The sequence below is a fragment of the Vitis riparia genome, chromosome 11 (assembly GCF_004353265.1).
Source record: "Vitis riparia cultivar Riparia Gloire de Montpellier isolate 1030 chromosome 11, EGFV_Vit.rip_1.0, whole genome shotgun sequence".
NCBI lineage: Eukaryota > Viridiplantae > Streptophyta > Magnoliopsida > Vitales > Vitaceae > Vitis > Vitis riparia.
Genome location: NC_048441.1, coordinates 14,460,881 through 14,482,180, shown reverse-complemented (window position 1 = coordinate 14,482,180; position 21,300 = coordinate 14,460,881). Strand labels below are relative to the sequence as shown.

Below are 21,300 nucleotides of genomic sequence, written 5' to 3'. Positions count from 1 at the left end.
TGGACAAGGATCATTTTAGAGATCAACCATTTATTAACTAGGATTTAGATACAAAATTTTAGGTATTCTAGCTTCTTCATGAGCAGCATAAATATACAGGGTTTATGAAAATTATTTCAATTCCGGACACATCCCCACAAATTATTAACATGATAGTTCCCCTCCTTCAACAATCCCAATTCCCCAACATTTCCCTTTCAACCCCTCAATCTAAGCCTAAAGACTAATCATATCTTATATCTCGACCTTGACAACGTGAACATTTTGGCCCTCCTCAGGCATATGACTCAGGTTCAATGTCACCAACCCAAATGAGGAATTGTATATGAAATCAACCTCGGTCGAACCAAGGGTGCATCTTCTTGGCTTGGCTGATGAGTATGCGCCAAACCGGCCACACCCTTTAACCTCCATGTGAACCACACCCACCAATTCTGTGCTCCTGTTCTCCATCCTCTCTTCAGCCACACCATTTCCTTCACCTTCATATCCACCTTCAAGCTCTGATAATTGGGCTCCGCTCTTTACCTCATATCTCAGCTCTTGGATGGCTCCACCAGCATTGAACATATTAATGAGCCCAAATGGAGCAAAGCTGAACCCAGGTGCCAGCACCTTGATAGGAGTGACGGTGAGGATTTCGTGCTCCAGGACCTTTAGTGAGACGGGGAGTGCAGCATTGTGAGGAAGAGTGATAAGTTCACCACTCTTATGGCAGTAGACTGCACAGTCCCCACTCCACTCTGGGTCGGTGGCTGCTTCGGCAATGAGATGAGCGTCTCGGCCCCTTATGGTACCTGTGATGGCTCCGGAATGTGTTTCATGGAATGTGTTCTTTCTTTCAGCGCTGTTCCAGGCTGCACCTTGGCAGTTGTACACTCCAATCACTCCAGTGTACTTATTCATGTTCCATATCTTCAACAAACTGGAACACCAAAGCCAGGCAACACATTAAGCACAAGAAAATATTGGATTCCCCAATTTCATTAGTTAATTTCTTTACAAAAATTGTATGTTAAATATACCTGACACCATCGCGGGCGGGGTCAGAGAACAAACAATCACGGGTGGGGCGTCCGGGCAGACGGGCTCGGAGAACTGAGCCATCAGGCAAGACAAGTTTCTTGAGGAGTTCGTAGTTGTGCTTCCCAGGGGCATCACTGTTGTTAAGAATCAAATACCCTTAAAAGTCAGCAACTTAAAATTGTAAAAATAATGGGAATTGGATTTTAGAATATAGAGAAAGATGGAAGGACCTGACGTAGATGGGGCCGCCGCTGATGGCTCTGGCAGATGCATGGTACTCAGCCGCTGAGTGCAGTGAATGGAACATGTCCCAATCCGGCTGCATAATCTCACCCAGGAACACACTGTTGTATGCAACCGCCGCTATGTGGATTGTGTGTGATACAGGATCCCGAGGGTAGAAATCGTCCGATGCTCTCACCATTGCCGTCTGTTTTGAGCTGTTCACCATCCCGACACCATATCAGGTTAAGGTGATGGAATTTCTGATCCAATTTAAAAGAAAACAAATGGGAGTTAAAAGAAATTACCAGTAGAGTGCATCAGTGTTGTGGCTCATGCAAGCGATGATCCCATTATCAGGAAAATGCCTTGCAACAGAGGCATCAAGCGCTTTGTGGTACTGTGTGGTGAGCTCCACTCTTCCACCCAACCCCGCACCCAGTGTTTCCAATATGCACTGCACGTCCACCTTCACCCCATCGATTCCAGCTGATGCCAAGTACTCATGCAGTTCATTGTAGAATCTGTAAACGTTTTTGGGGTTCACCAATCCTAATCCCTGCAACGTCATTACATCAGTCTTCCATCCTGGCTCATTCTCCACCACTCCTTTTGACACCATTGGGTACTTCATCAACGAATCGTACTGCTCCATCTCCTTCACTCCTGGTCTCACCCCACCCCAATACCCAGTGATGGCGTGCCACACGTACACGTACTTTAGCCCATGTTTCTGCTTCGCTATGTTCACGATGCTTTTGATTCCCCCCGTGGGATCCTCCTTGTTTTGGAACTTTGAGTTTTCTTTGATTCCGGTCAGTCTAAGCAATGGCTGTTGTTTGTTTTCGGTTTGGCCTTCGTCTTTCTGTGGATCACCTCCCACGGACTGCCAGCCATCGTCGATGATCACGAATTTCGGTGGGGTGCCGCCGGCGGCGAGGCTCTGGAGGCCGGCCTCTACTCCTTCTGGGGTTACTTCCTGGTAGAACGCGTCCCAGGTGCACCATCCGAAATAGTCAACGATTCCAGGGAGTTTCTTCTCGTGGCGTAGACGGAACGTCTTTAAATGTAATTTAACGGCTCTGATTGCGCTGGTGATGGTGGCAAAAGGATCGGTCCCGGCACTGATGAAGACCGAGTGGGTAAACGACGACGTTTTGGTGTCGGCGTCCCCACTCTCCAGACAGAGCTCCAGCTCATCTCGGGAGTTTCCCTGTAGACAAGCCCGAAACGGTCCTTCAATAAGAGGGAGGAAAACAGTGTAGACTATCTGATTCTCCTCACCAGCACAGTCCGACTCAATCTGGGACCCATCTTTTGTCTCCACCAGCAGAAACTGCGTCTCCAGGGGAATATCTCTCCCTCGATCCCCCATTTTCTGAGCCATCCACCATAACTTGAACCTGAAGCACGCCATGAACCGCACGTCTCGGAGAGTTCCCAGAGACACCACGTGTGTACTGCTACTTTCGTTGAAAACCGCACCCAGAAACACTCCTTCAACTGGCCCGGAGGTCGAACCGGACGTCGCCACCACATTGTCCGGCACTCCTTCCAGAATCGTCCTCTCCTTCACGACCAGTTTCCGATCGGCGATCCTCACCGCCGAAGTGATCGTCATCTCTTCTTCTCTTTCTTCTTCCTTGTATACTTCTCTAGGAGGCGAGCCTACCTCACTTTTCTGCAAGTTCTCAAAGATTATATGCACATCAGATTCACAAAATTCGACAACAAAAATCGAAATGCAGATCACTCGAAGCAAACATTCTCACCTTAAAAGCCCGCAACAACACCACTCGATTCGCAGAATACCTGCAAGATAATCCAAAACATGAACCCAAAAATCAGGCTTTGTTAGCCTCACGACGTTACAAATTGGCTGAGAAAATAAAAAATTTCTCGGAAAAAAGAAAAAGAAAAACCAAAAACCAAACTAGCCACAAAGAAAGAAGAGAAATACCAGAAGCAGAGCGCCTTTGGGTTCTCTTAGAAACAGGAAGACTAGAACACGAAAACGACGGCGTATGATAGAATGACGAAAACGGTAGGATTGGATTGGTATTTATACTACTGGATTTGTACAGAGAACTGTAACACCAATCGGGAGCCATTGCGATTTCTTCCGCTCTTCTCTCTCCAGTTATCCCATCATCTTTATCTAACGGCTGCCTCGGTTTCGCCGTTGGCTCTGACGGAGGATGTGGTCACCACGTCGGATCCACGTCTCACCAATCCTGAAACACGTATTTGAATTTGACAATATCAGAATGACAGAAGGTTCTGCCGAATTTCGTATGGTTGCGGTTTAGTGCGAACGCGTGTACCCTCAAAGGGGACATTCCACATCATCCTTGTGTACGTGTCATTTGGCATCAGGTGGATAGGTCTTTGGTGGCACTGTACGTTATCTCCAATATCGTCATAATAAAATAATAAATGTGCTGTAGCTGTTTCCACGCCTGTATTCAACTGTCCTCCTCATATTCAAAATTGGAATTAAAAAATCATAACTGCTAATTTCTTAGCGGAGGAAAAACACTAAAAACATTGAACCCGATGCCTTTTGAGGGATGCATTTCGTAAAAACAATTATGTCCTTGCTGGATATGCTCCACTAGCTTTGAATTTATCACAATATCATGAGTTTCTCTTATATTTAAAAAATAATTATTTTTGTAAATATGGATTTGGATATATTTTTTATTTTTTATTTTTAAAATTACGATTAAAAAATAATAATTCTTAAAAAATTTGAAGTTATTGTCCCAAATTTTAAATTTTAAAAGTGACTTTTAAAGATATATGAATTTATATATATTTTTAATTTTTAAAATTGAAAAATAAAATAATTTGTATTTTATTAAAATTGAAGAACTTTTAGAAACTTATATTAAAAAAATAAATATAAGATAAATCTATATTTTTTCGAAGATTCTAGATCAGGCATGATTGATATTCCTTTAAATTAATAAATCAAAGTCAATTACGTAGTAATAATTATATTATTTTTCGTGGCAGCTAAGCCTCTATCATTGAGTAACGCCACATCAATCAATTGAAATTCCAAATAATCTCCTAATTGTTTACACGGTAGACTACGAAATCTCAATAATAGATGGTCCACGTCAACTAATAAAATACCACCCATTTAATCCCTATCTTAATTATTCGATACGACCTGTACAAATAATTATCTCGCGCCGCTATATCATTGATTGTGAATGTGTATTACTGGTCATGGACGTCAGCTCCATGCTGTAATGTCCCGCCTCTGTCACGTGATTGCGTAAAGCAACGCGAGTGTCTCCCCCTTTCTTCGGATGTTTAGGTGACGACAAAATGAAAACCGGTACCTAGCTGTGTTTTTTATCATAAATCATTGCCCATTCTAAGGTCATATAATTACCAGATTGCCACCACATCCTCCAATACTGGAAGTGTGATTGATTATCCTAAATCGGGGGCAAGTGATTAGCACGTGATCTTCAGCTAAAGTCTGACAAGTGTACAGCTAAAATGGTTCAGACGAAAATATTTCTAAGAATTGCCAATCATACAACTGTGATTGTGCTAAATCGTGGAATCTGATTAACTCGTGGGTGGCTGTTAAAGTTCCGAAATTCAGGTTCTTCAGTTCAAAAGTCATGCCACGTGTGAGGTTAAAATCGTTCAGACAAAAATATCTTTTTTTCACGGATCTCCATGATGTGCGGGTTGGATCGATCACGTGTAGCCGCCGCGCGACAAGTTGTCCGAATGGCAGCTTTGGCTTCTGATTGAAGAATGGGCAGACGTACAAGCAATCTCGGCGAAGATAAGACTTACACACTCGCCATCCTACCTTCGACACATGTCACTTTGACACGTGCCTGTCAAGGAAAGCGAGTTGTACGTAGTTATATACTTCAGAAAGAGCTTTCTGCGTGTCCGTGATTGGATTGATTGTCGCGAAAAGAAAGCGGGTGGAATCAGTGACCTGGAAAACACTCGGTGTTTCGCGAAGTATGGTAGTTAAGTGGAACCTTCAGGATGAAGGGTCTAGATGGGACTAGAGATGGAGCTGTGATAGGCTAGATTATGGAGAATATTGGATTTGGCAGTCAATAAGGACAGCATAGAAAAATTAGGGAAGGTGAACAAGTGCTAATCGTTAAGAAGACCTCATATTTCTATATTATCAAAATCAAATAAACAAAACAAGGTCAAACAAATTCGACGATCAAACAAATTCGACACGGAATCCATTTTGATACCCTAAAAAGACCCTTACGATTTTAAAATATATTTACAATATTAAAAAGAGTTCATATTTATATATTATCAATAATTTTCTATCTGGGATATTACAAAAAATATTTCCTTAGAAAATACTACAAGTGATTTTTCAATTCTATAAATGATATTTTATACAACCTACTTAATATTCTTATTTGTTGTTTCCTTTTATTCTATCTTTATCATTTTTTTTCATATACTAACATTATCTTAATTTTTTTCATCTTGTATTTTTTGGAATAAAATTAAGTTTTTTTATTATCTTTTATTTTACATTTATGAACATTAATTGAATTTATATTTAATTTTAATCATTGAAAATAATATTAATAATATACTTTCAATGACTATAATAAGTTTCAAATTATTAATAATTATTTATAGTTTATTTAAGTTGATAACTATCAAAACACTTAATATGTTAACAATATTACTATATAATAAATAATTTTTAACTAAAAGATTTTGTCAATTGATTTTATACTTATTTGAAAGAAAAAAATCTGAAATTTTATTAAAAGAATTATAAATTTTTTTATGAAAAAATATTAAAAATTTTCTAAAGATTTCTAATCATTTTTAAATTCTTTTATATTTTTTAAATATAATATTTTTTTTACTAATATTTTAATAAAATTATTGATTTAATTGTCAACCATATTTTCAACTTTATTATAAAGTTATTGATGTATTCTTCACTTTTTTCATGATATATGTCATATCCGAAAAAAATGGTTGGAGCAAAAAGATGTCAATTGTCTGGTTCAAAATCAAGATTAAGAAATTAATTGATATGAAATATTTCAAAAATTTACTTCTTCAAAATGGGATCATTTTCCCCCTCGTGATCAATTTGTACTTGAATTTTTTGAGAAATTTTCTTTTATTTATTTATTTTTAAATATTTTTCATGATTTAAATGAAGCCTAAGAATATAATGTTTTTAGACAAAATTTTCAAGAATATTGTTGAAAATTAGGAGTGAAAGTTCATATTCACCTTTCTAAGATGCTATTTAGTGGTTGGAGCAGCTTAGTCCATGTGAAGAAAAGTGGTCAGACTTCCATTTCCTTTTTCTATACTGCTATTGTTTGGGTGGAGATAAGATGGTCTACCAAATTTTGGGTTAATATGGTGGCACTACACCTAAAATGGTTGAATTTTGCTAGGGGCGGTCCAATTTCATTTTATGGACCTATTATTTGCCTTTTCAGCAATCCTATTTGACCCTTTCAAATTTCAGCTAACATAAACCATTCAATATTGAACGGTATTTATATAAAAAATGGGTTATTCTTCTGGTTCAAAAATGGGAGAAGTTTGTTTTACAAATTTAAGATCTTTTAATCCCTTTTAATCAATTAATCTTATTATATATATATATATGAAATGGACTTTGACTTTTTTTTCCTTCTAATTCAAACTTTTCTGGTTCAAAAATGGGAGAAGTTTGTTTTACAAATTTAAGATCTTTTAATCCCTTTTAATCAATTAATCCTATTTTATATATATATATGAAATGGACTTTGACTTTTTTTTCCTTCTAATTCAAACTTTTCCCATCTATTTTCCTTTCTTATCTTCATTCTTTCTTTTGTTTTATTTCTTATTTATCATCTCTTCAAATTTTTAACATTAGTGAATATTTATTCTTTCGTTAATAAGTAATGAATATGTAAGAAAGTTTAAAATTGTTACCAATTTTTTAATGTCATTTGCAACTATGAAAATCGAGTTAAAAGAAGTAAATAGTCATCCTAAAAAAACATGGAAGAACATTATCCATATAACAAGGTCAAAAAATGGTAAATAATCCTAACTATGAAATTTTTATGGTGGTTTCGATATTGTTGGTATGTTCATCATTTACATAGATATAAATATGTCATAATGGGGTTCTGAGATAAGGATAAAGTTGCACTCTTTAGTCGTGTACCAAGACTTTAACCGATATTAGGTTGGAGTAAATATAAATTAAGCTTATTTGTTGTTGTTTTATGTAATACTATATAGATTAGTTGAACTTAACTAGAGTTGAATCACTGCAAATTAGTCTTGACATTCGTGACATAAATTAAAGCCTAGATCTACCATTATTATATAAAATAAATATGTTTTTTTGTTAAAAATGGTTGAAAGCTGTACTATCTGAAAAAAAAAATTTAATAATTAGAAACATTATATTTTTATTGCATTATTTGCAATATTTGCCATCGTAAAGATATGTAAGTCTATTGAGGTGGTAGGAATTTAATAATGAATATATTTTTTAAAATCAATACCTACTTATATGTAGTAATACAATATTATAACTTAGATATATTATATTGTTGTGGGTTAGTATCAATAGTTGAGATTATTTGATGTTCTTGTGATTGATGGAGTGGGAATAAAGCTTTTATATGAAGGGAATGACGTACAAGATGGAAATATTTTCAATTTTGAAGACAAGATAAAGAAATTGAAGTCTCAAAAACTATAGCAAATAAAAAATTATTAAGGGTTGTCTATTACATCTTAATGTTAAATCCAAAATAATGTTTTTCAATGAATTATGTATGCAATGCGACTATTCTAACAACTCATATATAACTATCTAATTATAGGGATGTGGAACTTTTATTCATTAATAGTATCAATGTTAAGCTTCTAGTACCATTGTGTATCACAATGGAAAGGAGAATCATGAACCCTAGTTATAATTCAATCTATAACTCTGATTTTGATTATCATACGTCATCCTAAAATGAGAAAGAATTTAATGGGGGCCCAATTTGATGCATAAAAGTGTACATATTCATTACAAGTCAGTAGAAACTTTAAATCATGATGGTGGTGAAAAAAAAAAAGATATAATAATGAGCCACTTGAAGGATCAAATGGTCATGACTAAAATTTTAATGAGGGTGTCGTTAATGATAAGGATTATAGGATAATGAGTCAATTGACTCCTTCAAAAATGGTTCAACTAAGAGTACACAAATTCTAACCATCATTAATACAAATGATGGTTTCATGCATAGTAATCTCACCATAATGTAAGGGACAACAAATGAAGGACAAAACATGAGCAACCACTTATAGTTAGTGGCCTTAGTGGTGACCATGTAGAATAGCACTAAATGCACTCAATTAAGAAAGAATTATAATGGAAGTTGTAGATGATGGCACTCAAAAAGAACTTTGAGTTTAAAACAACTATGTCTACAACTAAGTTATTGCTTGTGGAATTTTTTGATAAAGAATGCTAGTAGCAAGTTCATGCAACCAAGTTAGGAAGTTCTAATATGTTTGAGATAATGAAAAAATATTCAACACATACTTATAAATTAGACATGATGTCCCATGACAAATCAACATAGAAATAAATGGTTGATTGATAACAGCATGAGAGAAATATATCGAGAGGTCAATTGTCAATATCAACCCAAAGACATTATAGTGGACATTCAAAATGAGTATAAGTTCAAATTAGCAATGTAAGGCATGAAGAGTAAGAGAACTACTTTTAGGTATTATTATGGGATCAGTTGAGAAATCCTACATTGCTTTGTCAGTCTACTAGTATGTTTTAGAGCAAACAAAAACAAAAAACAAAAAAAAAAATTATAGTGACATCATTGATATAGTGATTGATTGTGATCGTCAATTCAAGTTTTTTTTTTTGTGTTTATTGTTGCATCTCTTGTTGGGTTTTGCACATCAATAAGGTTGGTTATTATATTTGATGGAAATTTTTTTTAAAAGCAAAGTACATAAGGACTTTATTTATCACAAAATGTAAAGATGACAACAATCAAATATGTCCTTTACCATTTAAGATGAGTTATTCATAAAAGGATGGTTTTTGTGAGTGCTTTCTAACAAAGTTACATGATGCGATTGGACATGTTAATGATTGTTTATGATATCATATCATCATGTAGCATTAAGAAAGCAGTGCACAAAATATTTATCCATGCAAGGCATGGTGTATGTGCTTATCAAATTAAACAAAACTTGAATACAAAGTTCAAGAATCCTACAATTCATAAGTTGTTCCTTGATTGATGTTTCTCATGTTCTTCATATTCCATAGTTTAATGTTATATTTAGGCAACTAGAGATAATTGACCCAAGAATAGAAAGATATTTGATGGATTTAGGAGTTTATGAATGAGCTCATTTACACTTTACCTAGAAAAAATATAATATCATGACCATAGAGATTATTGAAAGCCTTATTATTGTGTTGAAAAATGTAATAAATCTTCTAGTTTTGTAATTGGTAGCGAAGTTGATAAACTCACTTTAAAAATGGTTTGCAAGTCATCAACAAGTAATATCAATGTCAATTGAAATTACCACGTGAGCTTATTGTGGAGACCTTCATTCAGGACATAACATGCCATCAATCTATGAGATGAAATCTATCAACTCCAAGGAGTTCAATGTTAAATATGTTTATATAAGTGATAAAGTGAATTTTTAAACACCTATTCACGTACATATTAACCATTTGATATTAACCATATTCCATGAGCACATGTTATTGTTACTTGCGGATATTATAAAATTTCATGTTATGCTTTATATTCCTAATACTTTACTATTGACTCATTGTTATCTTCATATCTAGAGTCTATCCATCCAACTCGAACTGAGAGGGACTGAATGATACCTTGTGACATCTATATCAAAGTTATGTCATTAGAGTTATTATTATCTTCTCCAATATTCCTATCAATCAAATAAAGGAAAAAAAAAAATGTATTTTGAACGAAGGAAACGTTTTTTTTTTTCTTCATAGCCTTTTCTTTACGAATTGATTATATTTTATAAATTTTAAATTAAAATATTCAATGGTCACACTCTTCATATGTTAATAACATGTTTTATATGTTTAGATAAAGTTAAACCACAACATATTGACATGGTATTGGACATTGCTTTTAGATGTCCAATTGATTCTATTATCAAACTAAAATTTAATAATATAAAACTAGAGGAAAACTTTAGGGTATTGATTTAACAGCTATCGAATTTGGAATTTTGGGTATTGAAAGTGTATAGTGAAATTTAGATCATTAAACGCTATCCTCCTCTGGTATGATACTCGCGCGTCCGTGGTTGGGCTACGGAGCTTTTAGTATCCAAACACACCATTAACCAGCACCCGCCACTTTTTCACGTGCCAGTGTCCATTTGGCGCGAAAATCGAACCCAACTCAACCAACTTCGAATTAGGGTTTATTCTGCTCTCAAATCTCAACTAAATCCTTGTAAAAATGGCGAGTTTTTCTGATCAGCTCCAGGAAATCAAAACCCTAATTTCCTCGAACGCTAAATCATACAAGTCATTCGCTTACTCAACTCTTCTACAGCTCCAAGAGCAATGCAGCAGTGACACTTGTTCAATTCAAAGCCTAGCTCAAGAATCCCAGTCAGTTCTCTCTCAGATCATCGTAGATATTGCTGACGATGACGAAGAAATGTTGGTTAAAATTAAATTTTTTTTTTTTTTTTCCTTCATTTTTTTCATGTGCTCTCCGTTTGGTTACTGAGAAAACCGAGAAAAAGAAAAGAAAGTTACTTACTATGAATCGTATAGGTTTGTTTGTTTTCGTCTTGATGACAAATTTCTCTTTTCTGGAGTGCTTTGTTTTCCTACTTTTTCTCAGTAGCCAAACAGAGCAATAATGTTGGTGTTGTTCGATCTTTGAATTTTTTGTTTTGTTTTTAGTGCTTCACAGGCTTTGAAATGCTTGGGATTTATGATCTACCATCCATCCCTTGTAGTTGCGATTCCGGGTAGGTGGTTCACTTGATGATTTAGTGCTTCTTTTTAATTTATCTCACGATAGACCTTATTATTCAAATTAGCTTGTGAATTAATTTGTTTCTGTGTTGAAGAAATTTGCTAAAATTAAATGGTTCCGATTTTATTTCCATAGGATTTGGCAATAGAAATTCATGATGGAAATGGTCGCAAAATGTTAGCCACCTCCCAGACAGAGGATGGTCGAGTCTCATTTGAAGAAACCCTTAAACTACAGGATAGCATACCACCAGCTTTGATGATGGTCTCATTTTCTAAGAAATCCATTTCTAGTCATGATTTTTTTTTCCTTAAAAGTGCTATGTGAAACTAAACACTAAACAGACCTATTCTAATATCATGGAATACCCAAATGTGCCCTTAGTAAATGCTCATTTTGTTTTGGAAGTTTTGCTGAATGCTATGTTGGCTACCTTCTTGCAATTTGAAGCTATGCTCGTGATGATGTTTATTGACGTGACTGCCAAAATGGGATGTGGTATCCTTTTTAATACTTTGTTGGACTTCATTTCTTATGTATAAAAATGACAGTAGTTTCTTGTCTTTTGAGATATGGGATTAACTTGGCATGTTTATGTGGTTGTTCCATTTATCTGGTTACATATGCAAAACTGAAAAGGGAAGATTTTCAAATTAAATTTTTTTTCTGGGGCATTGCAGTGGAAGATGCTAATTTTATTGTGCAGTCTTTGGCTGAACTCATTGTTACAACCAAAATGAAGGTAAATAGTGATGATGTCCATCATGGTTTTTAGTAACTATGGAAAGATGAGTTCTTTTAATTTGTTTAACCACTTGATTTCAGACTGTTTGTAATTTAGGAGTGTGGTGCATATCTATCCAACAGTTCAGTGCATCATTTCTAGCCACCCACTTCCATTGTTTGTTAAGGGCAATTGTTCATGCCCTTGACAATCCTATTGGTTCTCTGTCAACAACATATGAAGCTATTCAGGTAATAGCATTATTATATTTCACTAATTTTTCTTTAAGCATCATGTTTCTTCCATGCTTTTTAGACTGTTTGATCATTCCACAGGTTTATGGACAAATCTTGTGCAGCTATGAAGGTTATCTAAGAGGCTTTTGTTTAACAAGGCACTCTTATGTGATGTTAATGAAAAACAACTAGTGTTTATAATATGTAGGAGAGCTTCTATGCTGCCAATCAAGTTGCTGAATATAGATGCATGGTCTGTTAAAAGGAGGAATTTTATGCATAAAATCAACTGATTCTGCCATACCTATGTCCACATGCTTTCTAGGGAATCATGTTTAATTATACTTTCTGTAAGCTGCAAAAAGGAAAGACAAAAATTGATTTGGAACTCCTTGATTATTGAGTGTTTGGTAAATTGCCAGATCCAGATAGAGTTTGAATGAAAGATTGTGTCTATTAAGACAGAATGATGGCAAAAGCATACCACATTCTAATAACAAGCTCTGATCTTGTTATTAAGCCATGCAGTTGTTTGTGAAAGGCTATAATGACAAATTGGCAGTTGAGCTGTTTAAGTCCATCAGTTGGAAAAGATTTATAATGATGATATCTCTGATGGTTAGGATGTCTAATCAGTATTGTCTTGGCTAACATGGCCTCCTAGCTCACCTTATCAATTTGATTCTTCCAAATGCAACCTGTGCATTAGGTATTTGTGGCATGAAAATAATCTGAAATGGCTCGTGCAAGCACAGCAGCCCAACATAAGCTTCACAGTAAGTTAACAGAGCAGAGAAGACACAAACACTTGTTCATTACAAGAGAAATCAAACCGATTCTTTTGTTTTTTATTTTAAGTTTGGGATACATATGTTTTCCATTGAGATATGTACATGCATATGTAGTTTTAGCAATGGGGCTAGGTTATAGTAGTCAACTGTTTGAGTTTCCAGCTAAGTGACCAGATGTGAAAATCCATGATACCTAGCTATAATTTGGTGTGGTGTCTGCGTGCCTGTTGATTTTAGACATTCATAAATTATAGGATAATGCAAATTGGACAGCTTTGTGGTTTCTTCTAACCCATGTGATACTATTTTGTAGGCTGTGATGAAGTTGGTGACTGAATTACGTGAGAAGATGATAAACACATCAAATATATGGGCTCCATCAATATATAGAAGACTTGTCAGTGTTGATAAGAGGGAGAGGGATATGTCAGAAAGGTGTCTGCTGAAGATTAAGTCTGCAATATTGCCTCCTTCATTAACTCTTTCCAAGGTACTGTCAAATTTATTTCATGTTACATTACATCCAGAATTCAAAGCTTGTGTATTCTTTTAAGGTATAATATGGATATGGGGATGTGCATCAATATCATGAAAGGCTCATATGTTTAAATGTTTTTGCTAGGTTTTACCTAGGTTTATTCATTTTACTTTCTCCATTGATATTCTCATTGAACAGGAAGATCAGAACTAAGAAGCTATGATGATTTTGCATATTTTAGACAAATAAAGGGGGGTACCATGGTATACAATCAACAGATACATCTTAAATAATTCTACTAAAATAGCAGAACATTTGGACAAGAATGACATTTAACAAATGCTCTTTTTCCTACTTCATGAATACTCATCAAATCTCAGGAATGAAATTTCAATTCAAGGCAGGAAATTTTCTTAGTCATTTTAATTTGTGTCTACATCTTTTCCATAATCCCTTGTTTGCTTCATATATGAAGTTCATGCCAAGTTTGGTTTTGTAGTGGAAGCAAACATGAAATAGACTTCTCTATAACAAGTTATAATCCAATGCCTGTATTCTCAAGTTTAAGAATTATGATTGTAATTGATTTATATATTTTTAGTATGTATTTGTAGTTATATATGTATTTATTTTTGAATAAATGAATTTTGGTCTACTAGAAAAAGGGATAAGCATGATATTTGGAATTTAACATTAAATTTCATCTTAGATAATATATTCAAGGCTAGACCATTCTTGAGACCATAATGATGTGATGGGCCACTATTTCAACTAGATGGTATGTGGGACAAAAGTACTGAATTTAACATTGAAAAGAGTAAAAAACCATTATTACTTGAAAAAAATCTAAATGTTAGTCTAATGAACCATTTTAATAAATCATATTTATAGACTACTTATGTTTTTAGAAAATCTATATGCCAATTGGCTTGCAACCATAGGTTTAGAAATCATGAGATGAGGCCAGTTGATGGTCCTGACAATTCTCCAATATTCCTTCAGCATCTATAAAAGGTTTAAATAAGGAATTCTTCCCAATTTCTCTCATGAAAGAGAGCCAGGAAAGAGTTGAGATTGAGTAGTTTAGCAATCATATCACATTTCAAGTATGTGGCTAGAAAACTGTATTTTGTTTTGCTTGTGCATTAGATAAATGTCTACTTCACACTATCTGCCAGCAGTGTCTAAGCTTAAGCCTTACCTTGATGTGAGCCTCATATTATTCCATAGCATTTGTCGATAATTGAAGATTATTTAACAGGCACTTGTTATAGATATGACGCAAAAATTGCTTCCTGGGATGAAGGAAATGCTAAACCTTGGTATGAAAGTTCAAACTATGCAAGCCTGGGGATGGTTTATCCGCTTATTAGGATCGCATGCTATGAAGAAGAGGCATTTGGTTAATGAAATGCTGAAAATTCCTGAGTTGACATTTTCTGATCATGATCCACAAGTCCAGATTGCTTCACAGGTAGGCCCCTTCAACCCTACTAAAGTGTCTTATTAGAACTCTTTATTTTTTATGTGATATTAGAACTCTCTATATTTTCCTACAAAATGATTAGTTGTGTTTTAAAATCCTTGTCAAATAATAATAGAGGAATACTTGGGTAAGAGATGGATTTGACCTGTTCCCCTACACAACCATGGCACCTAAATATTGCATTCTTGAAAATATAAATTCATTTGATAGATCTTGAATGTTTCTCACCAATCATAAACCGAGTCTTATAGTGATTTAAAAGCATGTGTAAGAAAGGATATCAACTACAATAACTCCTGATGTAATTGAATCTGTATCCAGACCAAATATTATTTTTATTTATTTGGCTTGTGATGACTGACGAGATAAAACCGATAAAGATGTGTTCATGGATGGATCTTTCTCCTTCTGATAGTTCCATCCCCCACTGTTGGGTTAGTTTGGTACTAAGATACACAACTATAGGGGTGGTTCACTGCTGAATTTCTATGCCTGTTCAATTTTCAGGTTGGGTCTGAGCATCAGAGATTCATGCCCATTCCATCCAAGCAATGCTCTATTGGTATTGATTATAAGATATATTTATTATATAGGATTGTTTATTTATATAAAATTATATGTACTTTTTGTTTACGTACATTTATCTTCAGTAATTTTTGTATGATTTATCTTTAAAGAGCCAGTCCCAATTTGTTTAAACATAGCTCCAAGGTCAGGTCTGATCAGATCAGGCCTAATCAGCGTGGTGTCACTAGTAACGGAAATACTTGGTATGCCTTGTTACAGGATTTTAAAAGTATTCCCCATTTTCCTGTTCAATGTCTTGCCCTGGTCTTTTGGAATAGAAACTTTTCAAAAGGACTTCCGAATAGTCTGTTCAATGTGACTTGGGTACTATCCGAGTGAAAAAATTTCAAAATCTCTCCGGCAACTACTCCAATGCCTTGGCCCAAGTAAGTTTCCAAATTAAATGGTATTTTCTCTTGATTTTGCAGGTTGCCTGGGAAGGTTTGATTGATGCTCTTATTCACCCTCCACTACAAGCTTGTGAGACAAATAAAACAGCCCAGGAGAATGGTGTTCAGAAATCGGGAACATCTACAAGGAATAATTCTGAAATCCAAACATATGGATTCTCAAAAAGTGTAAAGCTTATAATGACACCCTTAATAGGAATCATGTTGAGTAAATGTGATATATCTGTTCGTTCTTCCTGCTTGAACACATGGTGTTATCTGCTGCATAAACTTGATATCTCTGTCAATGATCCTTTGGTGGTTGAAACAGTTTTGGCCCCTATCCTTGAAGCAGTGTTTCAAACTGGACTTGATAGTAGGAGCATCTGGTTATGGAATCTCTGTGTTGATCTGTTTGATGATTTTGTATTAGCAAAGAGTAGAGGTGTGGATTGTGACTTGAATCACCAAGTAAGTGATTTATCAGCAACAACTTCTATTCTTGGGCTTCCAATACCTGGAAAATGCTCCTGGAAACACTACCCCATTAAATGGTTATCATGGGATCTTAGCAAGTTGGACTTCCATATAAAGATGATTTGTACTCTCATCAACCAAGGGTCCAAGTTAGCCGTTCTCCCTGAAAACAGGATTTTAGCATGTGAGGCTGCCATAAGAATTTTTAGATCTGTTTTAAAAGGAGTTCAAATCGAGATGAAAAATCCATCCATTGATTATAATCAGATCTTGTTGTGCTTGAATACAATATTAAGGTTCACAAAGAAAATATCTGAAGATGTAGGATTGGCAGATACTGGCATTGTGGAATTGCATTATACTTTTCTACAGTTTGTAGAAGCTGTCACTACAGAGTTAGAACCTTCTATATTAGGATCCCCTCTTTATAAAGTGGCATTTGACATCAAATACATTGACAGACCGCTATCAGTTTATGACATTAACTATGCAGAAGTTCTAGGTATCAGATCTATTGCATATATGGATATGGTTTCACCAGTTGTTTATTTGACCATGCTGTATGTCTACATTGCAGTTCATGCTACTTTTGATGCACCTAAAATGGAGTTCATCCTACTGGGAGTGCAGAAACATTTTAAGTTTTTAATGTCTTTGTATGATCCTCTTGAAAATCTTTGTGCCACTATTGTTTTGTTGTACAAACACATGAGAGTCAGCTGCTTGAATATATGGGTAGCAATTGCACAGGGTCTGGAAGACTACATAAAAGATGTAAAGGACCTTTCTCCATTGAAAACAGAGTTGGACAGCTATGGTTGTTTAGCAGTTTGTCATCTCTTGTCCTACCCATTTGTTTTGCGCTCTTGTCTCCCAAAACAATCAAGCCTGACTAAGATTAGTGGCTCCTCACAGAGAAAGCTTGAGCTTGAACATGTTACTGAAGTCTGGAAGTCACTTTATGGTTTTGTTAATTCTGCCTCTCGGTTTGAGTGCTCCAATACAAACATTTTTTCTGAGGATCTATGTTCAATGCTAAGTAGGTGCCTTGATGAAAATAGCAGCAAGCTTGACTATGATACTGAACTTGATCCAAGTGATAAGAAACAGTACCTTGATCTCCTCTCCCTTTGTGGTGATATTGTGATATATATTTTGGAACATACCCTGACTTTGAGAGTAAATTCAGAAGGAACCAAAAATAAAGATGATGATTGCAGTATGAGTTCCAGTGGCATCAACAGTAGCTTGGGACTTATTGCCAGGTAAGTGAAACTTTGCTTCTTGAGAATTGCCTAATATTTCCTCATGTTAGATTGATAATTTATGGCCTCATTGTAAAGGTTGATGGGAAGGGTCCCAGGTTCAAACTCTTAAGGATTCCTTTTAAGGAGTGGGTGTCATGAAACTTAGGGTGTATTTGGAAACTGTTTTCAAGAACGGTTTTCTGTTTTTCATAACAAAAATAGAAAAACATGTTTGGTAGTCAAAAAACTGTTTTCATTTGTTTTTTTAGAACTATTTTAAAAAATAATTATACAAATATGTAGAATGATTAAAAATAAAATATTAGATATAAAAACATTTCAAGTTGTCAAATAGATTTTTGTTCTACAAAGTATTAGAAGATAATTTTAAAAAACTGTTCTTAAAAATTATTTTTCAAAACTGTTTTTGAAAACAGTTACCAAATAGGACCTTAATCTCTATATTTAGAACGAAACCTCCTTTTATTTGTGTATCATCTAAGTGAACACCTAGGTCATGTTTGAATGCCGCATGAAAATTTGAGTTGCCCCACTGTGTTTTATACAATCATGTCTACAAATTCATAATCTTAGATGGTGTGACTACAGAAACAACAACCAAGAATATGACTGATGCTAGGAATTTGGAATAAGGCATTTCATGAAATCCTAAAACTGTTTCTGTGGCATCATTTAGCAATGGCTCCAATTTTCCTTTATGGTTGCATTTAAGATGATGGATTGGTGGCTTCAGATGTTATTTAAAATACCTTAGAGCCACTCAATTCCCATGGGACAACCAAAAACACCATTGATAAATATGTTGATTTTGAGCAGCTGATTTAGCCAAGCTATAGCCCTCTCTTGATCAAAGATTGACAAATCAAAAAACTAATTATAACCTATAGGAAACTAATACCAAAAATTCCTTGCTTCCTGTAAAATCTTGCCTAGCCCATCATTGCAGCTATGAAATGAGCATTTAACCAACCCAACAGGTAACTCGGGGGTTCCAAAGGCAAGGGAACTCTTTAGACAATAATATAAATTGGCTTTGACTATATGCTTTGCTGAGCCCATCACTTAATATGAAACTTATCTTAGGTGTGCTTTGCTGAACTTGAGACTGCAGATAGATCTTATTCTGCTTCATTCATTCATGGGTGTCTGGACAAATATGAACATACAATTTTACTTCTATAACATCAAACACACAAGTAAATCATATGAATGGTGTCTTCACCAAAATGATAAAATCTAGAGAGAGGTTTTATTTTACTGTGAAAACTTTTTTTGGCCATGAAAGTATGAATAAACCATTTGTATGAAAATTGAAAACATTGTGAAAAAGAAAGTGGTATCATGCCATTTCATGGGATGCTACACTAGGGGTTTCTTTTGCTCATGTTTCATGTGCCATTTTACAGATTTATGAGGATACCATGTACAATTATGGGAACAGATGCACCAATTTGTCTTGCTATGACCTCAAGGTAAGTCACTGGAAGCCCTTTTCTACCCTGTATGCTTAAGTTCTTCTATACATGATTTTATTTTATATTTGTCTCACTTAAGTTTAAAGTGGCAGGGTTTTTAATGCGTTGGTGAGATTTGTGGGCCATCTTCACTTGAAACAAAATATCCTTTCATATATTGAGGTTTGTCTTTCTTATACTTAATTTACTATATGTATTATATTACCAACTTACCATAATGGGTGTTATAGAAGCAAGTTCAAAAAGAAAAAAAAAATCTTTATCAAAGATTATCTGATGATCGTGTTAATAGCTTGAAGCAATCTTATTAAAGAAGCAAACCCATTCTACATTTTTCTTGTTTCAGGTTAACAGAACCAACTTGGAAAGTTGTAGAAAACATCTTTAGAAGTCTGTCCCCTCCCTTTTTTCACCCTTACCTCTCTCAAAGAAAATGATGGTTTTAGTTGGCCACCAGAAATAATTGTAGCAACGAGTAACTATTGGTCTTCCTTTAAGTTACCATAAGATTTTTGGATTTTTCTCTCTGTTTTCCTTAAAAGAGTTTTCCCAATTCTTCAAAATTTTTGTCCTGTTTAACTGGTATAATCTCCTCTTAAACCAGCTGATACCTTTTGTGCAGATAATGTCCAGTTCACTGCTTCAATGGTTGTCACATGTAGAAAAATGGGATGAAAGCACCATTCATAAGCTTGGACTATTGTGGACTAAGACCCTTAATTGCTTGCAGAGGAGTCAGCCACCAATAATCTTTGATTCCTCCTTCCTCAAACTCCAAGCACCCCTCCTTGAAAAAACTCTTGACCACTCAAATCCCTCTATTTCAGATTCTACCATCGCATTCTGGAATTCCACATATGGCGAGCAGATTCAGTTGGATTACCCTCAGAGCTTATGCCATGTCCTAGACAAGCTCGCAAGAAGCGGAAGAATAAACCTCTGCAAGAGAACCCCTTCATTTCTACAAAAATGTAATTCCAGAGTAGAAGTTGCCGCTCCACAAAGATACAAGGTGACTGCAACAAAGAACAGGAGCTCAAAAAGAGTAGAATTAGTGGAAGCTACAGTTAATGATTCAGGGGACAAGGATAAACCATCTCCAAGTTTGAAAAGAAAAAGGTTAGAACTGACTGAGCATCAAAAGGAAGTGAGACGAGCACAGCAAGGAAGGGAGAGGGACACCAATGGACATGGTCCTGGGATCCGAACTTACACAAGCGTCGATTTTTCTCAAGGGAATGAGGAGTCACAAGAGAGCCAAGAAATCCGGAATCCAGAATCCATCTTTGAGAAGCTGAGAAGAGCCAGTTAACCATTTTGAGCTTTAAGCTCAGTTTGGCAGAACAGTAGACTTATTGAATGCTACACCAAACTTGTCCACAGTAATCTTTCCCACATTTGTTAATTTTATGCTTGTGTATCATAATGTAATGTATACTTTTAGTTATTGAGGTCCTACATTGAACAAGTTTTGAGTTTGGTATAATCAGTCTGGAGTTCCCTTGGGGGGAATTTCAGTTAGATGTCAGGTTGGGCTGGGTCTGAATAAGAGCTGTGGACAGGCCAATTCAACTCAGACCCACCATAAATCTAAATAGGTTGTTGTTTGATTCATATTTTCTGTAATTGATTATATTTATATATTTATGATATTCATTTTTTATATTCAAATCATTCAGAAAGTTCTGAAAAACTTACTCCCTAGCATATGTACTACTACAAATGCTAGCTGTGCAGGCACTAGTATGATTTCATCTAGAGGGTCGTAGGATTATCAAAATGTTTTAGATCCACATATGGGCTTAGCCATCATGTGAATGAAAATAGCATCACCCTTTACTACTTTCTAACTATTAACTAAACTTTTTTTCCTTTTTCTTTTCTTTTTTAAAAAATTAAAGTGAAATGCGTGATAAATAAAACAAAATAGTTCAAAATTTACATATGCATATAGGGTTTGTTTGGGAACTGTCTTTTAGAACAGTTTTCTATTTTCTGTTTTTAATAATAGAAAATATGGTGTTTTCAAATATCTTTTAATTGTTTTTACCTATTTTCTTATTATTATTATAAGAAATAATTATACAA

The 21,300-nt window shown here is 35.0% G+C and overlaps 2 protein-coding genes across 6 annotated transcripts; one reads left to right on the top strand and one right to left on the bottom strand.

Annotated features, from left to right (window-relative positions):
* Positions 1 to 13: 13 nt before the first annotated feature.
* On the bottom strand, positions 14 to 3,390 carry LOC117924474 (probable galactinol--sucrose galactosyltransferase 6). 2 transcript variants are annotated; one of them, XM_034843089.1, is made up of 6 exons: positions 3,209 to 3,390; positions 3,021 to 3,079; positions 1,557 to 2,929; positions 1,257 to 1,466; positions 1,026 to 1,160; positions 14 to 925 (listed from the first exon to the last, which is right to left on the bottom strand). In XM_034843089.1, exons 1-6 carry the CDS (start codon positions 3,357 to 3,359, stop codon positions 235 to 237), a joined length of 2,619 nt encoding a protein of 872 aa, XP_034698980.1. In that variant the 5' UTR covers positions 3,360 to 3,390; the 3' UTR covers positions 14 to 234. The 2 variants fall into 2 exon arrangements, with proteins under 2 accessions (XP_034698980.1, XP_034698981.1); XM_034843090.1 differs by having other exon boundaries at positions 3,021 to 3,060; positions 3,209 to 3,297.
* A 7,347-nt stretch (positions 3,391 to 10,737) lies between these two features.
* LOC117924545 lies at positions 10,738 to 20,859 on the top strand. Of its 4 annotated transcripts, none has more exons than XM_034843188.1 (10): positions 10,738 to 10,996; positions 11,246 to 11,313; positions 12,002 to 12,063; positions 12,147 to 12,296; positions 13,386 to 13,562; positions 14,812 to 15,024; positions 16,032 to 17,734; positions 19,144 to 19,209; positions 19,305 to 19,374; positions 19,835 to 20,859. In XM_034843188.1, the coding sequence occupies exons 1-10, from the start codon at positions 10,791 to 10,793 to the stop codon at positions 20,522 to 20,524; spliced, it is 3,405 nt and encodes a 1,134-aa protein (XP_034699079.1). In that variant the 5' UTR covers positions 10,738 to 10,790; the 3' UTR covers positions 20,525 to 20,859. The 4 variants fall into 4 exon arrangements, with proteins under 4 accessions (XP_034699079.1, XP_034699080.1, XP_034699081.1 ...); XM_034843189.1 differs by having other exon boundaries at positions 10,925 to 10,996; positions 11,256 to 11,313; XM_034843190.1 differs by lacking the exons at positions 10,738 to 10,996; positions 12,002 to 12,063; positions 12,147 to 12,296.
* Positions 20,860 to 21,300: the final 441 nt, after the last annotated feature.

What these genes read in the sequence shown, in the direction of transcription:
- LOC117924474 (XM_034843089.1), bottom strand. Translation starts at nt 3,359, where the DNA reads ATGGCTCCCGATTGGTGTTACAGTTCTCTGTACAAATCCAGTAGTATA. An exon ending in TGTTGTTGCGGGCTTTTAAG is followed by an intron (nt 2,930 to 3,020) that starts GTGAGAATGTTT and finishes GAGAACTTGCAG; the next exon opens with AAAAGTGAGGTAGGCTCGCC. An exon ending in AACACTGATGCACTCTACTG is followed by an intron (nt 1,467 to 1,556) that starts GTAATTTCTTTT and finishes GATGGTGAACAG; the next exon opens with CTCAAAACAGACGGCAATGG.
- LOC117924545 (XM_034843188.1), top strand. Translation starts at nt 10,791, where the DNA reads ATGGCGAGTTTTTCTGATCAGCTCCAGGAAATCAAAACCCTAATTTCC. An exon ending in CAACATATGAAGCTATTCAG is followed by an intron (nt 12,297 to 13,385) that starts GTAATAGCATTA and finishes ACTATTTTGTAG; the next exon opens with GCTGTGATGAAGTTGGTGAC. An exon ending in TGTCTTGCTATGACCTCAAG is followed by an intron (nt 19,210 to 19,304) that starts GTAAGTCACTGG and finishes TTAAAGTGGCAG; the next exon opens with GGTTTTTAATGCGTTGGTGA.